This window comes from Schistocerca serialis, chromosome 1 (assembly GCF_023864345.2).
Source record: "Schistocerca serialis cubense isolate TAMUIC-IGC-003099 chromosome 1, iqSchSeri2.2, whole genome shotgun sequence".
Taxonomy (NCBI): Eukaryota; Metazoa; Arthropoda; class Insecta; order Orthoptera; family Acrididae; genus Schistocerca; species Schistocerca serialis.
The window spans coordinates 113,477,901-113,497,934 of record NC_064638.1 but is presented as its reverse complement, the minus strand read 5'-3'; the positions used below and the strand labels follow the sequence as shown (position 1 = coordinate 113,497,934).

General features: G+C 37.5%; 1 protein-coding gene across 3 annotated transcripts in view; it reads left to right on the top strand.

Annotated features, from left to right (window-relative positions):
* Window positions 1–20,034, top strand: part of LOC126463008 (sulfotransferase 1C4) — a 63,718-nt gene that overhangs the window by 4,982 nt on the left and 38,702 nt on the right. The window contains exons 2-7 of one of the 3 annotated variants that reach the window (XM_050096120.1): window positions 8,790–8,834; window positions 9,052–9,376; window positions 9,898–9,997; window positions 10,222–10,420; window positions 12,676–12,802; window positions 13,069–13,163. In XM_050096120.1, coding sequence (XP_049952077.1) covers window positions 9,166–9,376; window positions 9,898–9,997; window positions 10,222–10,420; window positions 12,676–12,802; window positions 13,069–13,163 — 732 coding nt within the window. In that variant the 5' untranslated portion in view covers window positions 8,790–8,834; window positions 9,052–9,165. Of the gene's footprint in view, window positions 1–8,789; window positions 9,377–9,897; window positions 9,998–10,221; window positions 10,421–12,675; window positions 12,803–13,068; window positions 13,164–20,034 lie in introns of all 3 variants that reach the window. The other 2 variants (XM_050096119.1, XM_050096121.1) reach the window with 2 other exon arrangements.

The window sequence follows — 20,034 nt, the reverse complement described above, 5'->3', positions numbered from 1 at the left end:
AGTGCAATGTACTGCACAACATTATATCAGTATTTATTTCATTTGCAGACTGATAATTCTAGCTGTTAGGAGTAGTATTTTTTTTAGCATGGTTAGTACCTCCAAGTAAATGTGGCAAGAGCAAGTCATTAATGCATATTTTCGCCTGGGAAATACCTCAGATGTTTAAATGTGAACACGTGGACACATAATGGTTAGTCAATACTGCAGGTGTAGTCCACTCAGTGGTGCAGTTACAACTGTGCAGGAAACATCAAGTAGTAAATTATGTAATGCGACCATTTGGCGCAGAAAAAAAATAGCCGGCAACCAACACACTAATGATATTTTCACTCTGCAGCAGAGTGCGTGCTGATGCGAAACTTCCTGGCAGATTAAAACTGTGTGCTGAACTAAGAAACAAACTTGTGAAATTTGGAAGGTAGGAGACGAGATACTGGCAGAAGTTAAATTTTGAGGACAGGTCACGAGTCATACTTGGGTAGCTCAGTTGGTAGAGCACTTGCCCATGAAATGCAAAGGTCCTGTGTTCGAGTCTCGGTCTGGCACACAGTTTCAACTTGCCAGGAAGTTTTAGCACATTGATGTGTGTATATATTAAGTTACCACATATAAAAATATATGAGCTTATACTAGTTACAAACTGTACTTGTGGCTCGAGACGACAATCCACAATGTCAGTATTGGATCTTGAGCGAAAAAGTTTGATGAAGACGACTACAATTGGTACGGTGCTATGTACCCTCTACCATGCACTTCACAATGCTTCACTGAATGCAGATGTGGATGCAGAAATAATATGGATGTTGTTCACACTCCCTAGGCTCAGCCAGTTGAGCCTTTTATAAGCCAATAACATAGTGAAAGTTACAGAGCTAACAGAACACATGTACAAACACAAGTGAGTGTATGTGTGTTCTGTTAACTCTAATGAAGAATTTCTCTGAAAGGTTATCAGTGTTCTAAGTCTTCTTTATGCCATAAATGAAAAGCGCAAAATTATGCTGTTCTGCTTTATTAAATTATTTTGTTGCCAGTTTATGGCTTACAAGGTCACCACAAGATCATAACTAGCTGCTCATTGTAGTATGATTATGCACTGTAAGCAGAAACTGGTTAGCAAAATAAATATGTACTGTAGAATAACATCATTTTTGCTTATGATTTATATCAACATGAAAACAAACTGAACAGTTAGGAGGTGTTGATAAAATTTGAGTTTGATTACGCACAAAATCAATGGACAGTGTGACGTCCCCTCTCCCCTTTTGTTGTCGCTGTTGATGTTGAGCCGGTACTGCTACAGCTCGGTCGGTGGAATGGAGACGCGACGCGCAATGATGGTTGTCCCCGACGGTTAACGTGGAACAGCACCTGAAAATCTCTAAAGAAAATTGTTCCTCGCGTAATGTATGAGAGTCCGTTTGCGAGTACGCACAGTCTTCTCAGCGGTGCGAACTGCTGATTTTAATTGTCTGTTATGGTTTTATGATGATTTGCTATACCCGGTTAGTTATTGCAATATTGAATGAATCACCACTGAAGCGAGGAAAAATTCATTTGCGGTTCAGTATCAGTTGTTGTTGTTACGTTGCTACACAGAATTGTTCACTACAGCACAATGCAAATCCAGAGATAATCTACACTCCTGGAAATTGAAATAAGAACACCGTGAATTCATTGTCCCAGGAAGGGGAAACTTTATTGACACATTCCTGGGGTCAGATACATCACATGATCACACTGACAGAACCACAGGCACATAGACACAGGCAACAGAGCATGCACAATGTCGGCACTAGTACAGTGTATATCCACCTTTCGCAGCAATGCAGGCTGCTATTCTCCCATGGAGACGATCGTAGAGATGCTGGATGTAGTCCTGTGGAACCGCTTGCCATGCCATTTCCACCTGGCGCCTCAGTTGGACCAGTGTTCGTGCTGGACGTGCAGACCGCGTGAGACGACGCTTCATCCAGTCCCAAACATGCTCAATGGGGGACAGATCCGGAGATCTTGCTGGCCAGGGTAGTTGACTTACACCTTCTAGAGCACGTTGGGTGGCACGGGATACATGCGGACGTGCATTGTCCTGTTGGAACAGCAAGTTCCCTTGCCGGTCTAGGAATGGTAGAACGATGGGTTCGATGACGGTCTGGATGTACCGTGCACTATTCAGTGTCCCCTTGACGATCACCAGTGGTGTACGGCCAGTGTAGGAGATCGCTCCCCACACCATGATGCCGGGTGTTGGCCCTGTGTGCCTCGGTCGTATGCAGTCCTGATTGTGGCGCTCACCTGCACGGCGCCAAACACGCATACGACCATCATTGGCACCAAGGCAGAAGCGACTCTCATCGCTGAAGACGACACGTCTCCATTCGTCCCTCCATTCACGCCTGTCGCGACACCACTGGAGGCGGGCTGCACGATGTTGGGGCGTGAGCGGAAGACGGCCTAACGGTGAGCGGGACCGTAGCCCAGCTTCATGGAGACGGTTGCGAATGGTCCTCGTCGATACCCCAGGAGCAACAGTGTCCCTAATTTGCTGGGAAGTGGTGGTGCGGTCCCCTACGGCACTGCGTAGGATCCTACGGTCTTGGCATGCATCCGTGCGTCGCTGCGGTCCGGTCCCAGGTCGACGGGCACGTGCACCTTCCGCCGACCACTGGCGACAACATCGATGTACTGTGGAGACCTCACGCCCCACGTGTTGAGCAATTCGGCGGTACGTCCACCTGGCCTCCCGCATGCCCACTATACGCCCTCGCTCAAAGTCTGTCAACTGCACATATGGTTCACGTCCACGCTGTCGCGGCATGCTACCAGTGTTAAAGACTGCGATGGAGCTCCGTATGCCACGGCAAACTGGCTGACACTGACGGCGGCGGTGCACAAATGCTGCGCAGCTAGCGCCATTCGACGGGCAACACCGCGGTTCCTGGTGTGTCCGCTGTGCCGTGCGTGTGATCATTGCTTGTACAGCCCTCTCGCAGTGTCCGGAGCAAGTATGGTGGGTCTGACACACCGGTGTCAATGTGTTCTTTTTTCCATTTCCAGGAGTGTATAATGCTGTCTCGCTTTCGTGCGTCGTAATATTATTTCGGCAAAACACTCGTTTCAGTGCTCAATGTTCATCAAGTCACTCCTTCAATTAAAATGTTTACAGTTAATTAATTTTGATCATCAACTATCACACAGTTCAATTAATGATGGAGCCAACACGTGAGATTTCCATTACTGACGAACAATTTTTATTGTTTTTTTTTAGCAGTTAGTTTATAATCATCAAACCACACGCATACCGAAGGATCAGATCAATTACGATTCTTTTCAGTTCGCTGATCGTGACAATTACAACTTTTACAATCGACGTATTTGTATTATCTTCGTGTGGTCGTATTAATGTTTCCTACTTAAGGTTAAACAGGTATTGCATTCTTCAATACTATGTCCATTCTTCGTTGTAACTGTTCACATTAATGAAGGTTTGAGTCCAACAATGATATCTCCAACAATTAAAGTTGATTAACTCGACGTACACAATCAGAATATCACTTCAGTTCAAGTTCTCAAGTCAGAATAACTGAGAACAAAGTCCGTGCATCTCTATCATGCAATAGTACTTCTTTTGAATAGAAACAATCTCGTAGCATTCCGTTTGTAGTACTATAACAAACGGTGCTCTCTCACGACTTGACAGCAAGCAAGCTAGCAAGCGACTAACATTTCCATGATCGAGCATTGTAGATGCATTGAATTTCCTTTACGCCGGGTTTACAACTCTCTTTCACAATAAATGTTATCTTTGACTGACATATTACTTTGGACTTAACTTTTGTTGTACTGATTTGTAGTTATTACTGAGATGTTTGATAGCTAATTGAAGATAACCTTTCTTTCTTTCTACCTTTATTATATCATGACATACTCAGTAATTATCAAAATTGGTATTCATCAGAACTTTAAGGTCTTATATTATTGTCAAAGTTGTCCTACCTGTCAGGATAACACTGTTCCCTAATTTAAATTGTCATGACATTCTTATTTGGGTTTTCGGGTTTCTTGGGGTGTTACAACAGTCAGTATTGACATTGACATTCTTAGCCAGTGGCATCCATTGATGGGCTATATTATTAAATTAGAATTAAGGCTACTGATAGTTTAATTTGGATAAGCAACACAGCATGAAGGTGGTACTGAAATTTCTGCTAAAATGAGCTTGGTTGGGTCTAGTCATTGTTAGAAAGTGTTACACTTATATGAACTCGGCAACCAGAACAAATTGTATGAACAGTTGTGATTTGAAAGCACTCTTTTCACTTAAATGGAAGGACTAATTGATTTAATATTCATAAATACAAGAGAGACATACTTGTCCTGGCATCATAGCTAGGGTTTGTACAAAAGATGTTGTCATTTGTTTGAGTTAAGAATTAGCAAAATATTGAGGAAGGGAGGTTACAAACACACTACCCAGTTGTCAAGGAGCTTTACCAAATAACATTGTTATTTTCCATGTGGCTTATGAGAAATTTCAATCCTTGAATCTAAGTAATGGGTAACTGATATAAAAGGTGGATACTTAAGTCTTTCCTTAATTTTCTTTGAACTGATAGTGATTTCTGATTTCTTATTTTAGGTTATAGGGGAGCTCACTGAAGATCTTTGCACTAAGGTACATAATTCCACTATGAAGCATAATCAAACTGAGGCTAAGTCTACACAATAATTATTTTTGCATCTTTTAGTGTGATTGTGCAAATCACTGGTCATCTTACAATTATTTTCACTATCAACAACAAATATTATTATAGTCTCTTTCCTCAATGTTCCTGTAATTCTACCAGAGAAATATGTGAGTTATTCTGCAAACTGAAGTGAGATTCATTTGTGTGAAACACACTGATGAGCCAAAACATTATGACAACTGCCCACCGTGAGGTTGCATGCTGCGTGGAGGCACTGAGGGCACATGATGCAGTAAGAAAAGTCTGTGAGTGGAGCAGAGATGAATGGAGAATTATCATAGCAACAATAAGTGCCGCTAATGTGGAAATCTGCCGACTTAAGTGGCTTTGACAAAAGCCAGATTATTGTGGCCCAGCACCTGGCAGCGAGCATCTCAGAGATGGCGAAGCTGGTTGGCTGTTCAGTCGCTACTGTCAAGAGCGTCTACTCTCTAAGGCAGGGCAGGCAGCAATCTGTGCCACCTCTGATGACACAGTACAGCGCTGGTGCAGGCGTAAATGTTTTGGAGCACACCGTTCAGCATACAGCATTGAATATGGTGTTCCGCAGCAGAGGATCACTATGTGTTCCCATGTTGACCCAACAACATCAATTATGACTACAGTGGGTACAGAATCATTAAGAGTGGTCCATGGATCAATTGAATCATGTCACCTGGTCAGATGCATATCATTTATTGTTAAACCAGGTTGATGGCCATGTCCGGATATGCTGCCATCCAGGTGCACGGCTGCTGAAAATATGCAGCACACCAAGGATGCAGGCCAGTGGCATCAATACTATGTTATCTGGGACATTCACCTGGTCTTCCATGGGGCCTGTGATACTAATCAAAGGCATCATGACAGGTAAGGACTATGTGAACATTATTAGGGACCACCTGTAACCCCTTATGTTTGATGTCTTCCTCTACAGTGGTGGTACCTTCCACCAGGATAACCGTCGGTGTCACAAGGCCAGAATTGTGCTGCAAAGATTTGAGGAGCCTGATAGTGAACTCACATGGATGCCTTGGCCATCAAATTCGACTTACCTGAATCTGACGAAACCCAACTGGGCCACTATCAGGTACCAGTTCTGCACCCACAAACCGACTGCCCATAAATTACAGGAAGTGTGTGACCTGTGTGTAGGCATCTGGTACCACAATCCTCTGGAAACCTATCAAATACTTGTCGAATCCATGGCACACAGAATCACTGTTGAACTGCGTTCTAGTAATGGACCGACACACTTTTAAATAGGTAGTCATAATGTTTTGGCTCATCAGTGTAAATTCATACATTCATTCATGTGTTCATTTGCTCAATCTTCCCATATTTCTTTCTTACTGACTACATACTAACTGGACCAATCTCTCCTCTGCCAAACATCTAGCATATAGAATGACTGCTCTGTGACCTGAAAAGAAAGTTTATTAGGAAATTATGACTCTCTGAGGCAATGGTGGAGTTAAAACACAACTACCTGGGAGCGAGATTTGGGTTTTGTCATACAGTTAACTGTTAGAGTGGTTACTTTTTGTGAATCTCATTTGGGGCTACAGTGTACATTATGATGTCTTGGAACAGTAATTAAGTCAATGATTACTGGTGATGTAGGGATTTGTTTCTAACTTATTACAAGCTGTCTCAGGGTTCTGTCCTACAAAACAGGATTCAAGTAGCATTTTTGCATTGGTACTGTGTAAACTTCACCAGAAACTCATAATCAACATGGAAATTCACAGGCATGTGCAATATATACACACTGATTTTCATTATATTTGATTTAAATATTGATTCAAAGAATGGACTTCTCGTTTCCTCTACAGATTTTCCTTCTTTTTCAATTATGATAAACTTTAGGACCAAACAAAAGTTACTCCCATAGCTCATTATCAAATGCATAATATTCACTCAAGGTAGCATCTGTAGTTTTTGTTGTGGCATATACAAACATTTGTTTCAGTTCCATCTGCTTATGAGCTGCACAATATTCATTTAAGGCTAGATTGTTGCCATTCTGCTTATGTGTAGGGTCATTTCTCATTTTCTTGTGTTAGTACCACAATAAGGAAATAGTATCTTGTAATCTTCAATGCAAAACTGCTCTCTTTCAAGTGATATTCTGATAAGATGCACCCAATACTCAAAGCTCAAAATTATCACATTCATACATTTTCATTTATTCACACATTGTGTTCCATAATAAATATAGGAATTATTTTTAGACATAACATCCCTGAGTGTAAAAATCCTCAATGTTAAGACAAGTGTTTAATAATACTTTTTACATTGTTTTTGAATATCTTGGTATTGCCAAATTCCTCCTGATCTCTTCTGTCAACCTGTTAAAGACTTCTGCACCAGAACACCAACTCCATTCTGAACCCTAAGTAAAGATGGAAAATCTATACTGAATTAATTTTACTTCTCATGTTATGTCTCATCAGCATGTAGCTGTAAGACTCCCAAAGTCTCTGCAGAGCCTTCAACAATATGTTGATTATCAACTTTACACTATATTTTTCATCTATGATTCTGTGTGTTATGTCAGAGATTATAAAATTGAGTCAAATTTACAAAGAACTTCGACACTGCTGCACTGCCCTATGAGATTATTGAGTGATATACTGCAAAGTGTGCTACCTATGCCATCAACAGGTCAACAAAATGAGAGATTTATTAGTGCAGAAGTGAGCTTATTGCTTAACTGAGGCATGTGTTGTTCCCACCACAGTTTGTTTTCCACCTCCATCTGAATTCCTACAAAACACACACACACACACACACACACACACACACACACACACACACACACACACACATGGAGTTTAATTTAGAGTTGTGATCCCTACTACTGCTGCTATTTTTAAGTCATTTTTACTTTCCTGCAATTGCATAATATGATTTTTTTAAAGGTTAAGAGTTAAGCTGTTTGCTGTGTACCAGTTGTAAGCATGTTTAGCTGTTCTCCTGACAGCATCTGGTAGGTGTGGTTTTGGGGGTGTATCATTAGCAAACACTACAGTTTTTGAAGAGGCCTCCTCATGTGTTTGGTATGTATTTAAATCAAGAACATGAATGAGCAAACTACCAAACCTGGTGTGAACCCATATGAATAATTTCCCACTCTTAATTTAGTATATTCCTGTTAAATGCAATGTTGTTCTGATAAGTGGGCTCATACTGCCAAGTTATTTGTAAATGTGAGTCAATTTTATAGTCTCTGAAATAATATTCCACATCCTCTCAACCTGAAAAGTTTTATTTCATTTCCACCTCCCTTCTTTGGTGCTTCACATTTTGTCAGGCAGCACATGGGACAAAAAAAAAGAGAGCTATTGGTTTTTAGTGACTAATGATTTTGCAGGCTTTTTATATTTTCATGAAAAATACTAAAGAATATTTATTTATAATCATGCCTCTGAATCAACTAAAGCTTCTAACATGGCCACCCTGTGCCTCAGGTGCCTATATCTACTCTGAAGCACCATCTTTCATAAACAATTAATCTAAAAGTCCTTTTTAAAGTATTTAAAATGACATGAATGGAACGGAGAGTGACATTTGTTTGATTGATCCAGGGACAGCAAATAAATAAGTACGTGCATGTTTCAAATGAAATGAACTTCATCTAATTACTTTTTATTGTGCTGTCTTTTCATTATGAAAAACTACCTGTGTATTAAACAAAACTGTTGTAATTACAATGTTTCTATAGAAAACAGCAAAATTCTTCCTCATTGTGCTTACTTTCATCTATGCCACCCAGGAATTTTTCTGAGCAGTATAAAGAAATAAAGGATGAATAGCTACATAGAAATATTTTTAAAGCTTTGTCATGTTGTTCTTTACTGTAGCCTCATAGGTAATTTATTCATTTGATGCAGCACATTGGCACATTCTTACATAGTTAATAGTGCTTTACAATTAGTACAAGTTGCCTGTGGCAAGAAACACTGAATGCTCAGCAAGTAAATATTTGTTTATTTTGAAGGCATTACTCCATTTTTATTTGGTGAATTGGTAATTCTGTTTCACTTCTATTTTCAGTGACAACATGAAGAGCCATTTCTAAAGAGAACAAATGACAATAAGGTTTACGTATTTTTCTCTCCATAACACTATTTTACATTTAATGTGTACATTTGTTATGACAGAATATGATGTCAGCAAACACAAAGAGATAACAATAGAGAGGAAATAGGAGGATGAGAGAAAGAGAAATATAATCTTTGTTCTTAAGCAGGTCAGGCTCCTTCCCCACTTTCACCAACAATGCTGCACATCTCAGCAACTTCTCTGCTTTCTACAGGCACAGTATATAAGAACAGCTCAGTTACAAAGAACACTCAGTCATCAGTGTGATGGAAAGTTGGGTAGACTGTGCTGCAGTTGTTTATATCTCTTAAGGTCTTAAATCCCCAAAATGTCTACAGCATTTCCATTGTCTATTAAATATGTGAGCCCAGATATAAACAAACAGTTATTAGAAGATTTTACAGGGGAAAGAACTGGTTTTGTGCAAGTAGGTGATGACCAGTGGTTTTTCCCAAGCAAGTATGCATCTGAAGGAGTTAATTTCTACAATTTAAGTGTACGGAAAGATGACACATGGGTGGTAACATTTCCTAGATCAGGTAGGATATTTTAGATGAGCATTTACCGCTTAAGTGCCTCATTTCTAAATAGCACCACAATACTTACTATTGATATCTTATATATGTTTTGAGTGTGATTCTTAAAAAATATGTTCAAAGCAGGCTTACATTGTGCAATGTGGATGACTACCTTAAATTAATGAATGAAACTAAGTTTTTATCACATAATCCAGAACAACAGCAGTGCTTAAGTCATTTTGAAAAGCTTATTTCAGACTGAGTATATACCATTAGTCAATTTTACATCACGTACATTCTTTTGAGGATGTCATATATTTTTTGGTTATCACAAATGTCAAATTTCCACGTGCTTGCTGCTATTTGGAACATTTTATTAGAGGGCATATTGAGCCAATTTAGAAAAATCTATTCCACTTTTTCTTTTTTTCCTCCAAAGTGGTAAAAAATAACTTCTTTTGTTAGTCCACTTTATATATTGGTACGTACATGATTTTTATATTATTTATGGTGTGAAGAAAAGCAACATTTTCTATCTCCAGGAACAACATGGACACAAGAATTAGTCTGGTTGATAGCAAATGATCTTGACTATGATACAGCTACCAAAATTCCTCTGGTTGACAGATTTCCTTTCCTTGAGTGAGTGAGTTACTAACAATAAGTTCAGCACACTAAAAATATTTTACACCACAGTCTATTTACAATATTTATCTCCAGTAATTATTTAAGGTGACTTAACTATTATCACTTTCACTTATTTAATATATACATGCAATGTAAGTAGAATAGATCTGTAAAAACCATAGAAAGTCTTCTGGTAACTTAACGATGACACACTAAAAACTGATTTTTATTTTCTGCAGATTTAGCGTATTTGTGCATGATGAAGTGAAGAAGGAGCTTCTTAATCAGTCTGAAGGCAATCCAGAAAAACAGGCCCTAATAGAAAAACTCAGTAAGCCAGGATATGAAGTCCTTAGTGAAATGCCTTCACCCCGCTTCATCAAAACACATTTTCCATTTAGTCTCTTGCCACAAAATCTTTTAGAAGAAGGATGCAAGGTAAACACATATATATAGGAATAAACTTGTGAATTGTCTACTGAAATGTCTACTAGGTAAAAATCTACAAATTGCTTCTGATCAGTACCAAGCACTGTTGTTATTTTGGTTACATTAGGTTTTACCAGCATTCATACACTTTTTAAATTAGATAACAGCCATTAAAGACCACATTAGGTGACAATTACCCATTACTGGAGGTCTTCTTTCTAGTCCAAAATCTTTGCAATCTTTCTCTCACTTCTGCCTATTATCTTGACCTTCATCCTTTTCATTACTTGGATGGCATTGTGTCTTTTCCCACTGTGTCATTGACTGTGCATTCCTTGTGCATGTCTTACTGTATAGATCAGATAGTTCTCTCCAGAGATCCAAATGAAGGACTATATCTGGAACATTTTGCTTTGAACTTTTTGATAATACTAAGGATATACATATGGATCTTTAAAGGAGTGGTTTCCCCTTGCCTTCTTCATTTTATGCCATTGACCAACTATAGTTTTATCCACCTTTAGAGGTAATTTCTTACTTGAGGACAAGAGACCCACTCACCAACCCTCCTGAGAGGTCATTGACACCTCTCACAGAAGGACTCCTTCTTCCAGGACTCATTCAGTCCTTGCATTAATAGCCACCTAAGTATAACAGTCTATATATTCAAATGTTTCCTTCTCTCTACCACAAGGAAGTGGATGCCAGGAGTACCCATTCATTGAGTCTGTGAGCACAATGGCATTTCATAAACTCTCCAGTACTTTTAGAGAGGAACAGCTTACTGAATCTAATTGAAGGACAGTTTTCACTCATTTTGGAATAAATGTTGGTGAGCATGAGATGTGTGCACATGAGAATTTTTCTACTGGAGGAGTGCATTTTCCTGATACCATTAGAAAAATATTATAACATAACATACAATATAAACAAAAAAGGAAAGTTTTTGACAGTGTTATTGCTATGTGTTAAGTACATGCTTTTAAGGTGAGTCTGCTGCTTAATGAATGCTACTTGAGGTTTCATTATTTAATGCTTTTATTTTACTCATAATTCCATCTGGGTTTGTTTGTTATACATATTCATACAGTCATCTGTAGCCACTGACCTTCTGTAAAAATATGTGGGTGGTTCTTAAGAGTCTACCTGAATGATGGTTTCAGCTGGTGGTATGAAGTAGTCATTGAATTTTTTGAGAGCCAGTTCCGAGTCTGTCACATTGTCTCCAACAAATAATAAAGATATATTCTTTTTTATGCGGCACACCACAACTTGCTAGTCTGATAACCTATCACATACCCCTCATTTTATTTGATGATTTCCTTATTAGATCGTCACTGGACATAACTTTTACATGTCTGACAATTCTTGTAACCAGCAATGCAGTTAGTCTGATCAGCTGGTCCAGGCAAGAATCTGCATGCTGTTGCCATCTGGAACCAACATGCTGAGCATGTGTACCATCCTTTCGTCATTGACCAATTCTTGAGAAGCTGCCATTTGTTGACCACAATGCAACCTTGCTACACATGTCATGTTTTCAATGCCATGCTGGCATTTTTACAATGTTTATTTATATGAAACAACGTTAGAAACAACAGACCACTTTTTCAGCAAGCCAAATACATTTGTAATGGACTCAACAGTTCCATACTCAGCACATGGTTCCTTATCTGTCCACAGAACAACACATTAAATCATTACCTTTATTGCCCTCTAACAGTGCCAGATGAAAATCTGGTCAACTACAGTTGCATAAAGAAAATTCATGAAATAATTTCTTTTTGTGTGCTATAAACTTGTCGTATCAAACATTAAGTGTTAGAGAAACTGCCAATGTGATATATTTTGTTGGAAATTGGGGGAGATAAACTAGCAGACTGAAGCTATGAGATAGTCATGGGAGAAATGTTTGGTAACTCAGCCAGCAAGAGAATTCTCTATAAAAGGCAAGGAATTTGGAAAGTTTCATAATAATATACACACCACTGTAGAGTGGAAAATACATTCTATATTTTCATAATCTTTAATTCTAATCATCATTAAATCATAACTTTAAAATTTCCAGTCTATACACTATTCTGAACTGCACTGTAGTCTCTTAGCTTTTGGAACTGGAAAAAATTAGGAATCCACCTTATTCCTTGATAAAATATGATGGAGCATATGAAGTTTCTCCGAGCATTTTGTTTGACAGAGGGAATTATATTAAGCACATAATTATGACGTTTTAATGAAGTAAAAATACTTGACCGCTTTTGCAGGTGATCTATGTTGCAAGAAATCCAAAAGATGTTGCTGTATCCTTTTATCATCTAAATAGACTCTTCCGTACACAAGGATATCGAGGGGATTTTAAAAAGTACTGGGACTACTTTGAAAAAAATCTCCGTAAGTATATCTGAATGAGTCCTTGTTCAAATATTCACACCACTTCTAGTGAAAGGTATGAACTTCATGATCCCTGCACAAAAACTAAGAATTATTTGTCGAAACAAATATGAAATAAATGAATAAGCTAAGTAAGAGGAGTTCTTTTTCAAGGAAACTGTCGTTTTATTTCAAAATATCAAAAATTGTCAACAAAACTAATTTGTTTGCTCAGTAGATAATAAAATGTAATTCTGAATTTCTATAGAGGATGTGAACTTTTCTAGATCCATGGACACCTTATTGGACACATGTCACTGAAGGATGGAAGAGGAGAGAACACCCGAATTTGCTGTTTTTGTTTTATGAGGAAATGAATAAGGTAAAAATAAAATTTTTGAAATTTATTCTACTGAAATGGAAATAAATGTATTCAAAATTACAATTTTATAGTGTTTTGTGTTAGTTAAAATTGCTTCATGAAGATTAATATGCAGTAAAATGTAATGTAAAATATGTAGCACAGAACAAAGTGAAACAACTCACCTCAAAGGGGAAGCACAAAATGTTAAGTCAATGACACTACAATGTGCTTTACAGCCAATTTATCTTCCACATTAAACAGAATGTGAGGAATGGACACTACTCATAATTTTAGTACAAGCTTGTGTCCTTTGCTGAGGATGAATCACTAAGTTTGATGGGTATAAAGACATTACCCACATTAACTTAAATTTTTTTACCATCTCTCACTCCTGTTGAAGCATCCTGGATCAAATATTTGACTGTATTTAATATAAAATCTTACTTGGGAAACTGGAATGTTGTAGCATTAATGAAACCTTTCATGTATGTATGAATTATTTCCAATTATGTTGACCCTACAATGCCTTTTTTACAACTCCCTGTTGTCTGATGGAGTTATCTTGTGGGACGCTTCAGCCAAAGTACATAATCTTTTTGTTCTGCAGAAATGAGCTGTATGAACATTGTTTGAAGTAGGTAACAGTGCTGGTACACATTTTCTTTGGAAATTGTTAGAATATTTTGGACACTACCAGAAAGTTTTGTCTAGCCAGAGAGTCTTCAAAATTTTAGTCTGAAACTTTTGTTCCTCCATAAACTTCCATTTTCTGAAGCAGCTGACTGGGTTTCATATCACCAGTTACCAATTCACTAATTACATTCTTAATTTGATGTCCACTTTCCTTAAAAGTCATTAACAGTCTTTCTTTATGTTGTTTCATATGTTTATTTATTAGCCATTCAGCATGTTTACCATGCATTTGGCTTAGTCAAAATACATTTTACATATTTCATAGAAGTATAGTTGTTACTAATTTTTACATTATACATTAGACATACATATACATACATCCTTTTAGTAGTTAGTAATTTGCACATTTTACTCACATCATCATTTAACATATACATAAATACATATAAATACATAAACTTCTGACTAATCAGACAATTTCAGCAATAATCATTATACAGTTTATGTTCAAGAAATAATTATGTGGTTTTACACATTTAGTTAATGATAGTTACATTATTTCATTGTTTATACATTCCTTTCAAATTACTTCCAAGATATTCTTCAATTGAGTAATATGCTTTATTTTTGAGCCATGTGTCTAAAGCTCCTTAAATTTAAAGTGGGTGAGGGTTGTGACAGATTGTGGCAGTTTATTATATAACTTTAGACTTAGGTGTTTGTGACTGTTGTGTGTCAGTAACAGCCTAGAATACAGTATATGAAGCATGCAGTTGTTTTGAGTGCTGTGCAAATGTAAATTCATTCTATGTGTAAATTATTGTATATTTTCTTTACGTGTATTACGCAGTTATACATATAGAGACTTGAGAGTGTCATTATGTTTAATATACTGAAGTGCTCCTTACAGCTTTCTGTTGGACCCAGTCTTTGTAAACATGTAATTGTTTCTTTGCCATTTGAATACAGTTTGTGCCTGGTGAATTACCCCGTAACAGAATCCCATATTGTAGCTGTGACTGAAAGGATGCATAGTAGCAAAGCATCAATAAACTTTTAGTGACAGAATATTGTAGTTTATACAGCAGGAATATTACGCGTGCAAGTTGGCCTGCCAGATAGCTTATATGCTCTTCCTATGAGAGCATTTGGTCTATTTTTAGTCCTAGTAGTTTGACACTATGATTCTCTGCTTTCCATACGTTCAGATTAAAATAAATTTCCTCTGTTTTTGTGTTGTTTATACATAACTCGTTATCAATAGACCACACACTACATTTTTCGAAAAGTTCATTACTTTTTTTTACCACTTCTTGCATACCCCCACCTGTAATAATAATAATAATAATAAAGATTTTATTGTCTTTAGGCCATTACAGCAATTGACAACGTCAAATGAAGTTACAATTTATAATACAGTGTGATAAGGTATTGACTACTGAAATATTTTAGCTTATATTACAATAAATGTACAGTGGGTCATCTGTTGGATTACTGCATTTTACAGTTGAAGAATTCATTGATATCATAGAACGGGTGGGCAATAAACCATTCATGCAGTCTTTCTTTGAATGTATGTTCAGGAAGATCCTGTATGGCATGTGGCAGATTATTAAATAGCTTGTGCCCTGTGATTTCATAGCTATTTATTGATTTTGATAGTCTGTGGTAAGGTGTGTATATGTGTTTGATGCTTCTTGTGTTGTAACAATGTACATTTTCTCTACGTTTCACATCTTGTAGGTTCTTCTTCGTAAAGATTAAGACATTGTATATATAGAGGTTTATTACAGTCATAATTTTTTGTTTAGTAAATAAGGGTTTGCAGTGAGCCTTATGTGAAGAATTTGTAATTATCCTAATGGCTTTCTTCTGCAATAATAGGATGTCATGTATATGACTACAGTTACCCCACAAGATAATGCCATAGGATATTATACTCTGGAAAAATGCAAAATAAGATGATCTGATGTATGTTTCAGGTACACAATTTCTGAGTTGTCTTAATAAATAAATTACTCTAGATAGTTTACTACTAATATAGTTTAAATGTTGGCCCCAGGATAACTTTTCGTCTAAATAAACTCCCAGGAATTTAACAGAACTAGGGTCATCAGATAGTGGCTTGTCTCTTAGAGTGAAGATTATCTGCTGAGTTTTATTTTCATTTAGCAGGAAACTATTTGCTCTGAACCAATATGCTGCATGAGTGAGTGTATTTTCAGCACAGGTTTTAAGATCATTAAGACTGTTACTGCTATGGAGAAAAGTCGTATCATCTGCATACAATACAGTGGTGGATCTAATAAATGAGGGGAGGTCATTGATCATTATCAGAAACAGGAAGGGCCCCAGTACAGATCCCTGAGGCACACCTACTTTAACATTTTCTATGTTTGACATTTCCTTACCAACACAAACTACCTGTTTACGGTTGTTGAGATAAGCTTTTAATAGTCTGAGACTGTTTTCTTTGATGCCGTAGAATTCTAGTTTCTCTAGTAGTGGCATGTGCTCAACACAGTCGAAGGCCTTGTTTAGGTCACAGAATGAGACCTGAGCAAAGCCTTTGTTCTCAAAAACTTTGAGGATGTAACTGACTACCGTGTTGATTGCATCAATGGTCGACTGATTCTTCCTAAACCCGTATTGTGTAGCATTAATTATTCCTAGATTCTCAAAGTGAGATGATAATTGTTGGTACATGATGCATTCTATTACCTTGGAGAATGTGGGTACTATTGAAATAGGCCTGTAGCTAGATGGAGAGTCTTTATCTCCCTTTTTGTATACTGGGACGATCCTAGACAGTTTTAACTCATCAGGAAAATATCCCTCAAGTAAGCACTTGTTTATGCAATGGGTTAAGGGGTAGAGAATGCAGTCACACACTTTTTTTAGCAGGTTGGATGATATGCCATATATATCTAAGCTATCAGATGATTTCAGTTGTTTTATGACCCCTTGTACATATCTAGGCGATACTTCGGAGAAGGTTGCCATGCTTGTATTTAGTGGCTGTCTACCCCAATTTTGGGAGAGTAACTCTGATGGACTAATGTCTGGTTTGATAATTGCGTCTCTTATTTCTTTCACTGAATTAATAAAAAACTCATTGAGTGTTTGTGGCGGGATATTAATTTTGTCTTTTTTAGTATCTCTGGCAGCACTGTTAATTACTTTCCAAGTGGTTTTGCATTTATTGGTGGAATTATGTATGCTGTTGGCATTGTAGGTTTTTTTGGCTTGCAGGATGGCTTTTTTGTATTCATTCCTGCATTCCACATAGGCTGATTTGGCACAGTCAGACTTCATACTATTGTATATGTTGTACAGTAACAAAACTTGTTTCTTTAGATCTGTCAGCTGTTTAGTGTACCATATATTTTGTCTGTTTTGAGATCTGGATTTGTGGCTGCTGTCCATTATTTTGATTTTCTTTATGGGAATACTATGGTTAAATAGGGTCAAGAATGCATTAAAAAATCTATCAAATATTATTTTGGCTGGCAGATCATTACTTGATGTGTAATGTCCATCAACACTACAATGGCCAAACCAGTCTCTGTCAGCAAGGGAATTACGAAATGTGTTAATTTTATCCTCAGTTATGGGTCTGGTAATCACAACTGTTGGGACAGGTCTGTATGCATTGCTCCTATTGAGGGGAATTTTACTTGCATAATTTAGAGATACGGAGTCATGGTCAGAGAATGGGAACACTACAACTTTGCATGTGTTTTCAGTGGTCTTGAAGTTTACAAAGATGTTATCTAAACATGCTTTGTTTCTTGTGGGCCTGTTATTAACATGATGTAAATTGTATTGTCTTAGCAAGTTTTCCAGATCTGCAACACTACCCTTACATTTAGTAACATCAAAATCAGCATTCAAATCACCTCCTATTGCAATATCATAATGTAGCCATTTAATATTACTTAATTCACTCAATAGCATGTCCATTTTTTCTAAAAATATGTTAATGCTTCCCTTTGGTGATCTGTACATGGATACTACTATTAGCTTATGACTGTTAATGATTATACCCGTAACTTCAAAGTGCTGTTCATCACTCAAGGAATTTAGGTCTAGTTTGGTTATTGTACAATTGAGTGACTGGTTGGAATAAATTGCCACACCACCTCTAATGTGCTTTTTCCTACAGTAGCTATTTACTATACTAAAATTGTCAAATTTGGCAACTGCAAGTTCATTCTCATTAGCCCAGTGTTCACTCAGACAAAAAATATCAAACTGGTTATCAAGTCCAAACTCATTTACGATAAGTTCTTTATCTTTGAGTCCTTGAACGTTAAGGTAACATATTTTAAGATCCATGCTCTTATTGCTTACACACTGAATATTATGGTGATTGGTTTTCAAACGTTTTTCAGGGCTTATCTTTTGGATTTCTGCCTCTTGTTGCCTTTTACTAAAAAATTGTTCACTTGGAGTGGTAGCACATCTACTGTTGTATACCTACTCTTCCCTCCTACTAGAGGAATTGATGTAACTGCTGTTATGGTGTCTGGAGGCACTGTTGTGGCATCTGGTGACTGAGGAGATAAGGTGGTTGCTTCTTCTTCTGCTGCTGTTGAATCTTGCTGGTGAAGTGTGATAGGTACTGCTGCTGCTGCTGCTGCTGCTGCTGTAGGCATTGTTGTGGCAACTGGTGACAGTGGAGATTTGGATGTTGCCTCATCTTCTGCTGCTGTTGAATCCTGTTGATGAAGTGTGGTAGGTATTGCTGCTGCAGCATTTGTTATGTGTGTAGGTACAATTGCTGCTTCCACCTCTACTTCTACTGCTGAAATAGAAGTAACCATTTCTTCAGGCTCTGCTTGCGTCAAGCAAGGAACTGGAAGAGCAGCAATTACTTCTTGGTTGTCAGATGCTTTCAGTATCATGCTGATGTTTTGGCACAGAATCTTCTTGCCTCTGTTATTAAGGTGCATGCCATGTCTCGTGTAACAGTCTCTTTGCAAGGAGTCCGTACTTATAAAATATGCATTTTGGTAGGCCCTGCAAATCTTTGAGTATTGCCTGTTTGCTTTTATGATTTCCACGTTCACACATGACCATTCCGAAAGGTCATGCCTATGTGGAATTCCGACTACAAAAACTGATTTCTCTCCTGTTGAATTTAGTATTGCTTTAAGGTTTCGTGTTGCACTGTGGAGGTCGTTTTTATATACATTATTGGCTCCTGCTATGACGACAATATGACGATCATTTTCAGTTTCTATGTTCCTAACGAGTTCTTGGATGGGTGCACCTGGTTTGACAATACTAGTTGCTTGTATACAATGACTGTAACATAGTATTTTTGCGATCTCACGTCCATGGCTATCAGAGAATATTTTCACTTTGAGTTTGTCTTCACGTTTATTGCGGAAGTTTCTGCTCATGTGCTTGTCACTATATAGATTCGGCGTGTTGTTGTCGTCACAGTTTTCCGTGGATTCCACATTTATATCTGAATCTAGTGCATGAAAACGGTTTTTTGTTACCACAGTAATTCTACAGTCACTGAGTTTCACACGACCAATGGAGATCATGGTCATATCATCAGCATATAAAACATTTTCGCAAGCTATATAGTTTGGGAAGTCATTAACATAGATAATAAAGAGGAAGGGTCCAAGAACGGAGCCCTGTGGAGTTCCTCTCTTAATTTTCATTAGATCTGACCTTTCATTGTTCACACACACTGACTGTTGCCTGTTATTTAAGTATAGCTTAATCAAATTAAGTGGTTAGTCTGCAATACCATAATATTCTAATTTTTTAACAATTATCTCATGTGATACTGAATCAAATACTTTGCTTAAGTCTATGATTCTTGCACAGGTGGTCAGCTTCCTTTCAAAAGCATTGTGGATTTCGGTTAGCTGCCTTTCAATAGCTTTTATGGTTGACTGATTAGTTCTAAATCAAAACTGCCTGTCATTAAGTAATTTATTGCTCTCAAAATACATGTAAATCTGTGTGTGTGAGCAGCTAACTATGATTTTGGCGAGTATATGGACAATTGATATTGGTCTATAGTTATCTGGCATTTCTCTGTCACCCTTTTTGTATATGGGTAGTGTAACTGTAATTTTAAGCCAATCAAGGAAAATGCCATCATCAAGGATTTTATTTGCAAGGTAGAGTAGAGGAGTTCTAATTTCCTTAACTATAGCCTTTATTACAAAGTTACTGAATCCATAGTAGTCTTCTGTTCTAGAGTTGTTCAACTTGTTTAAAGAGTTAG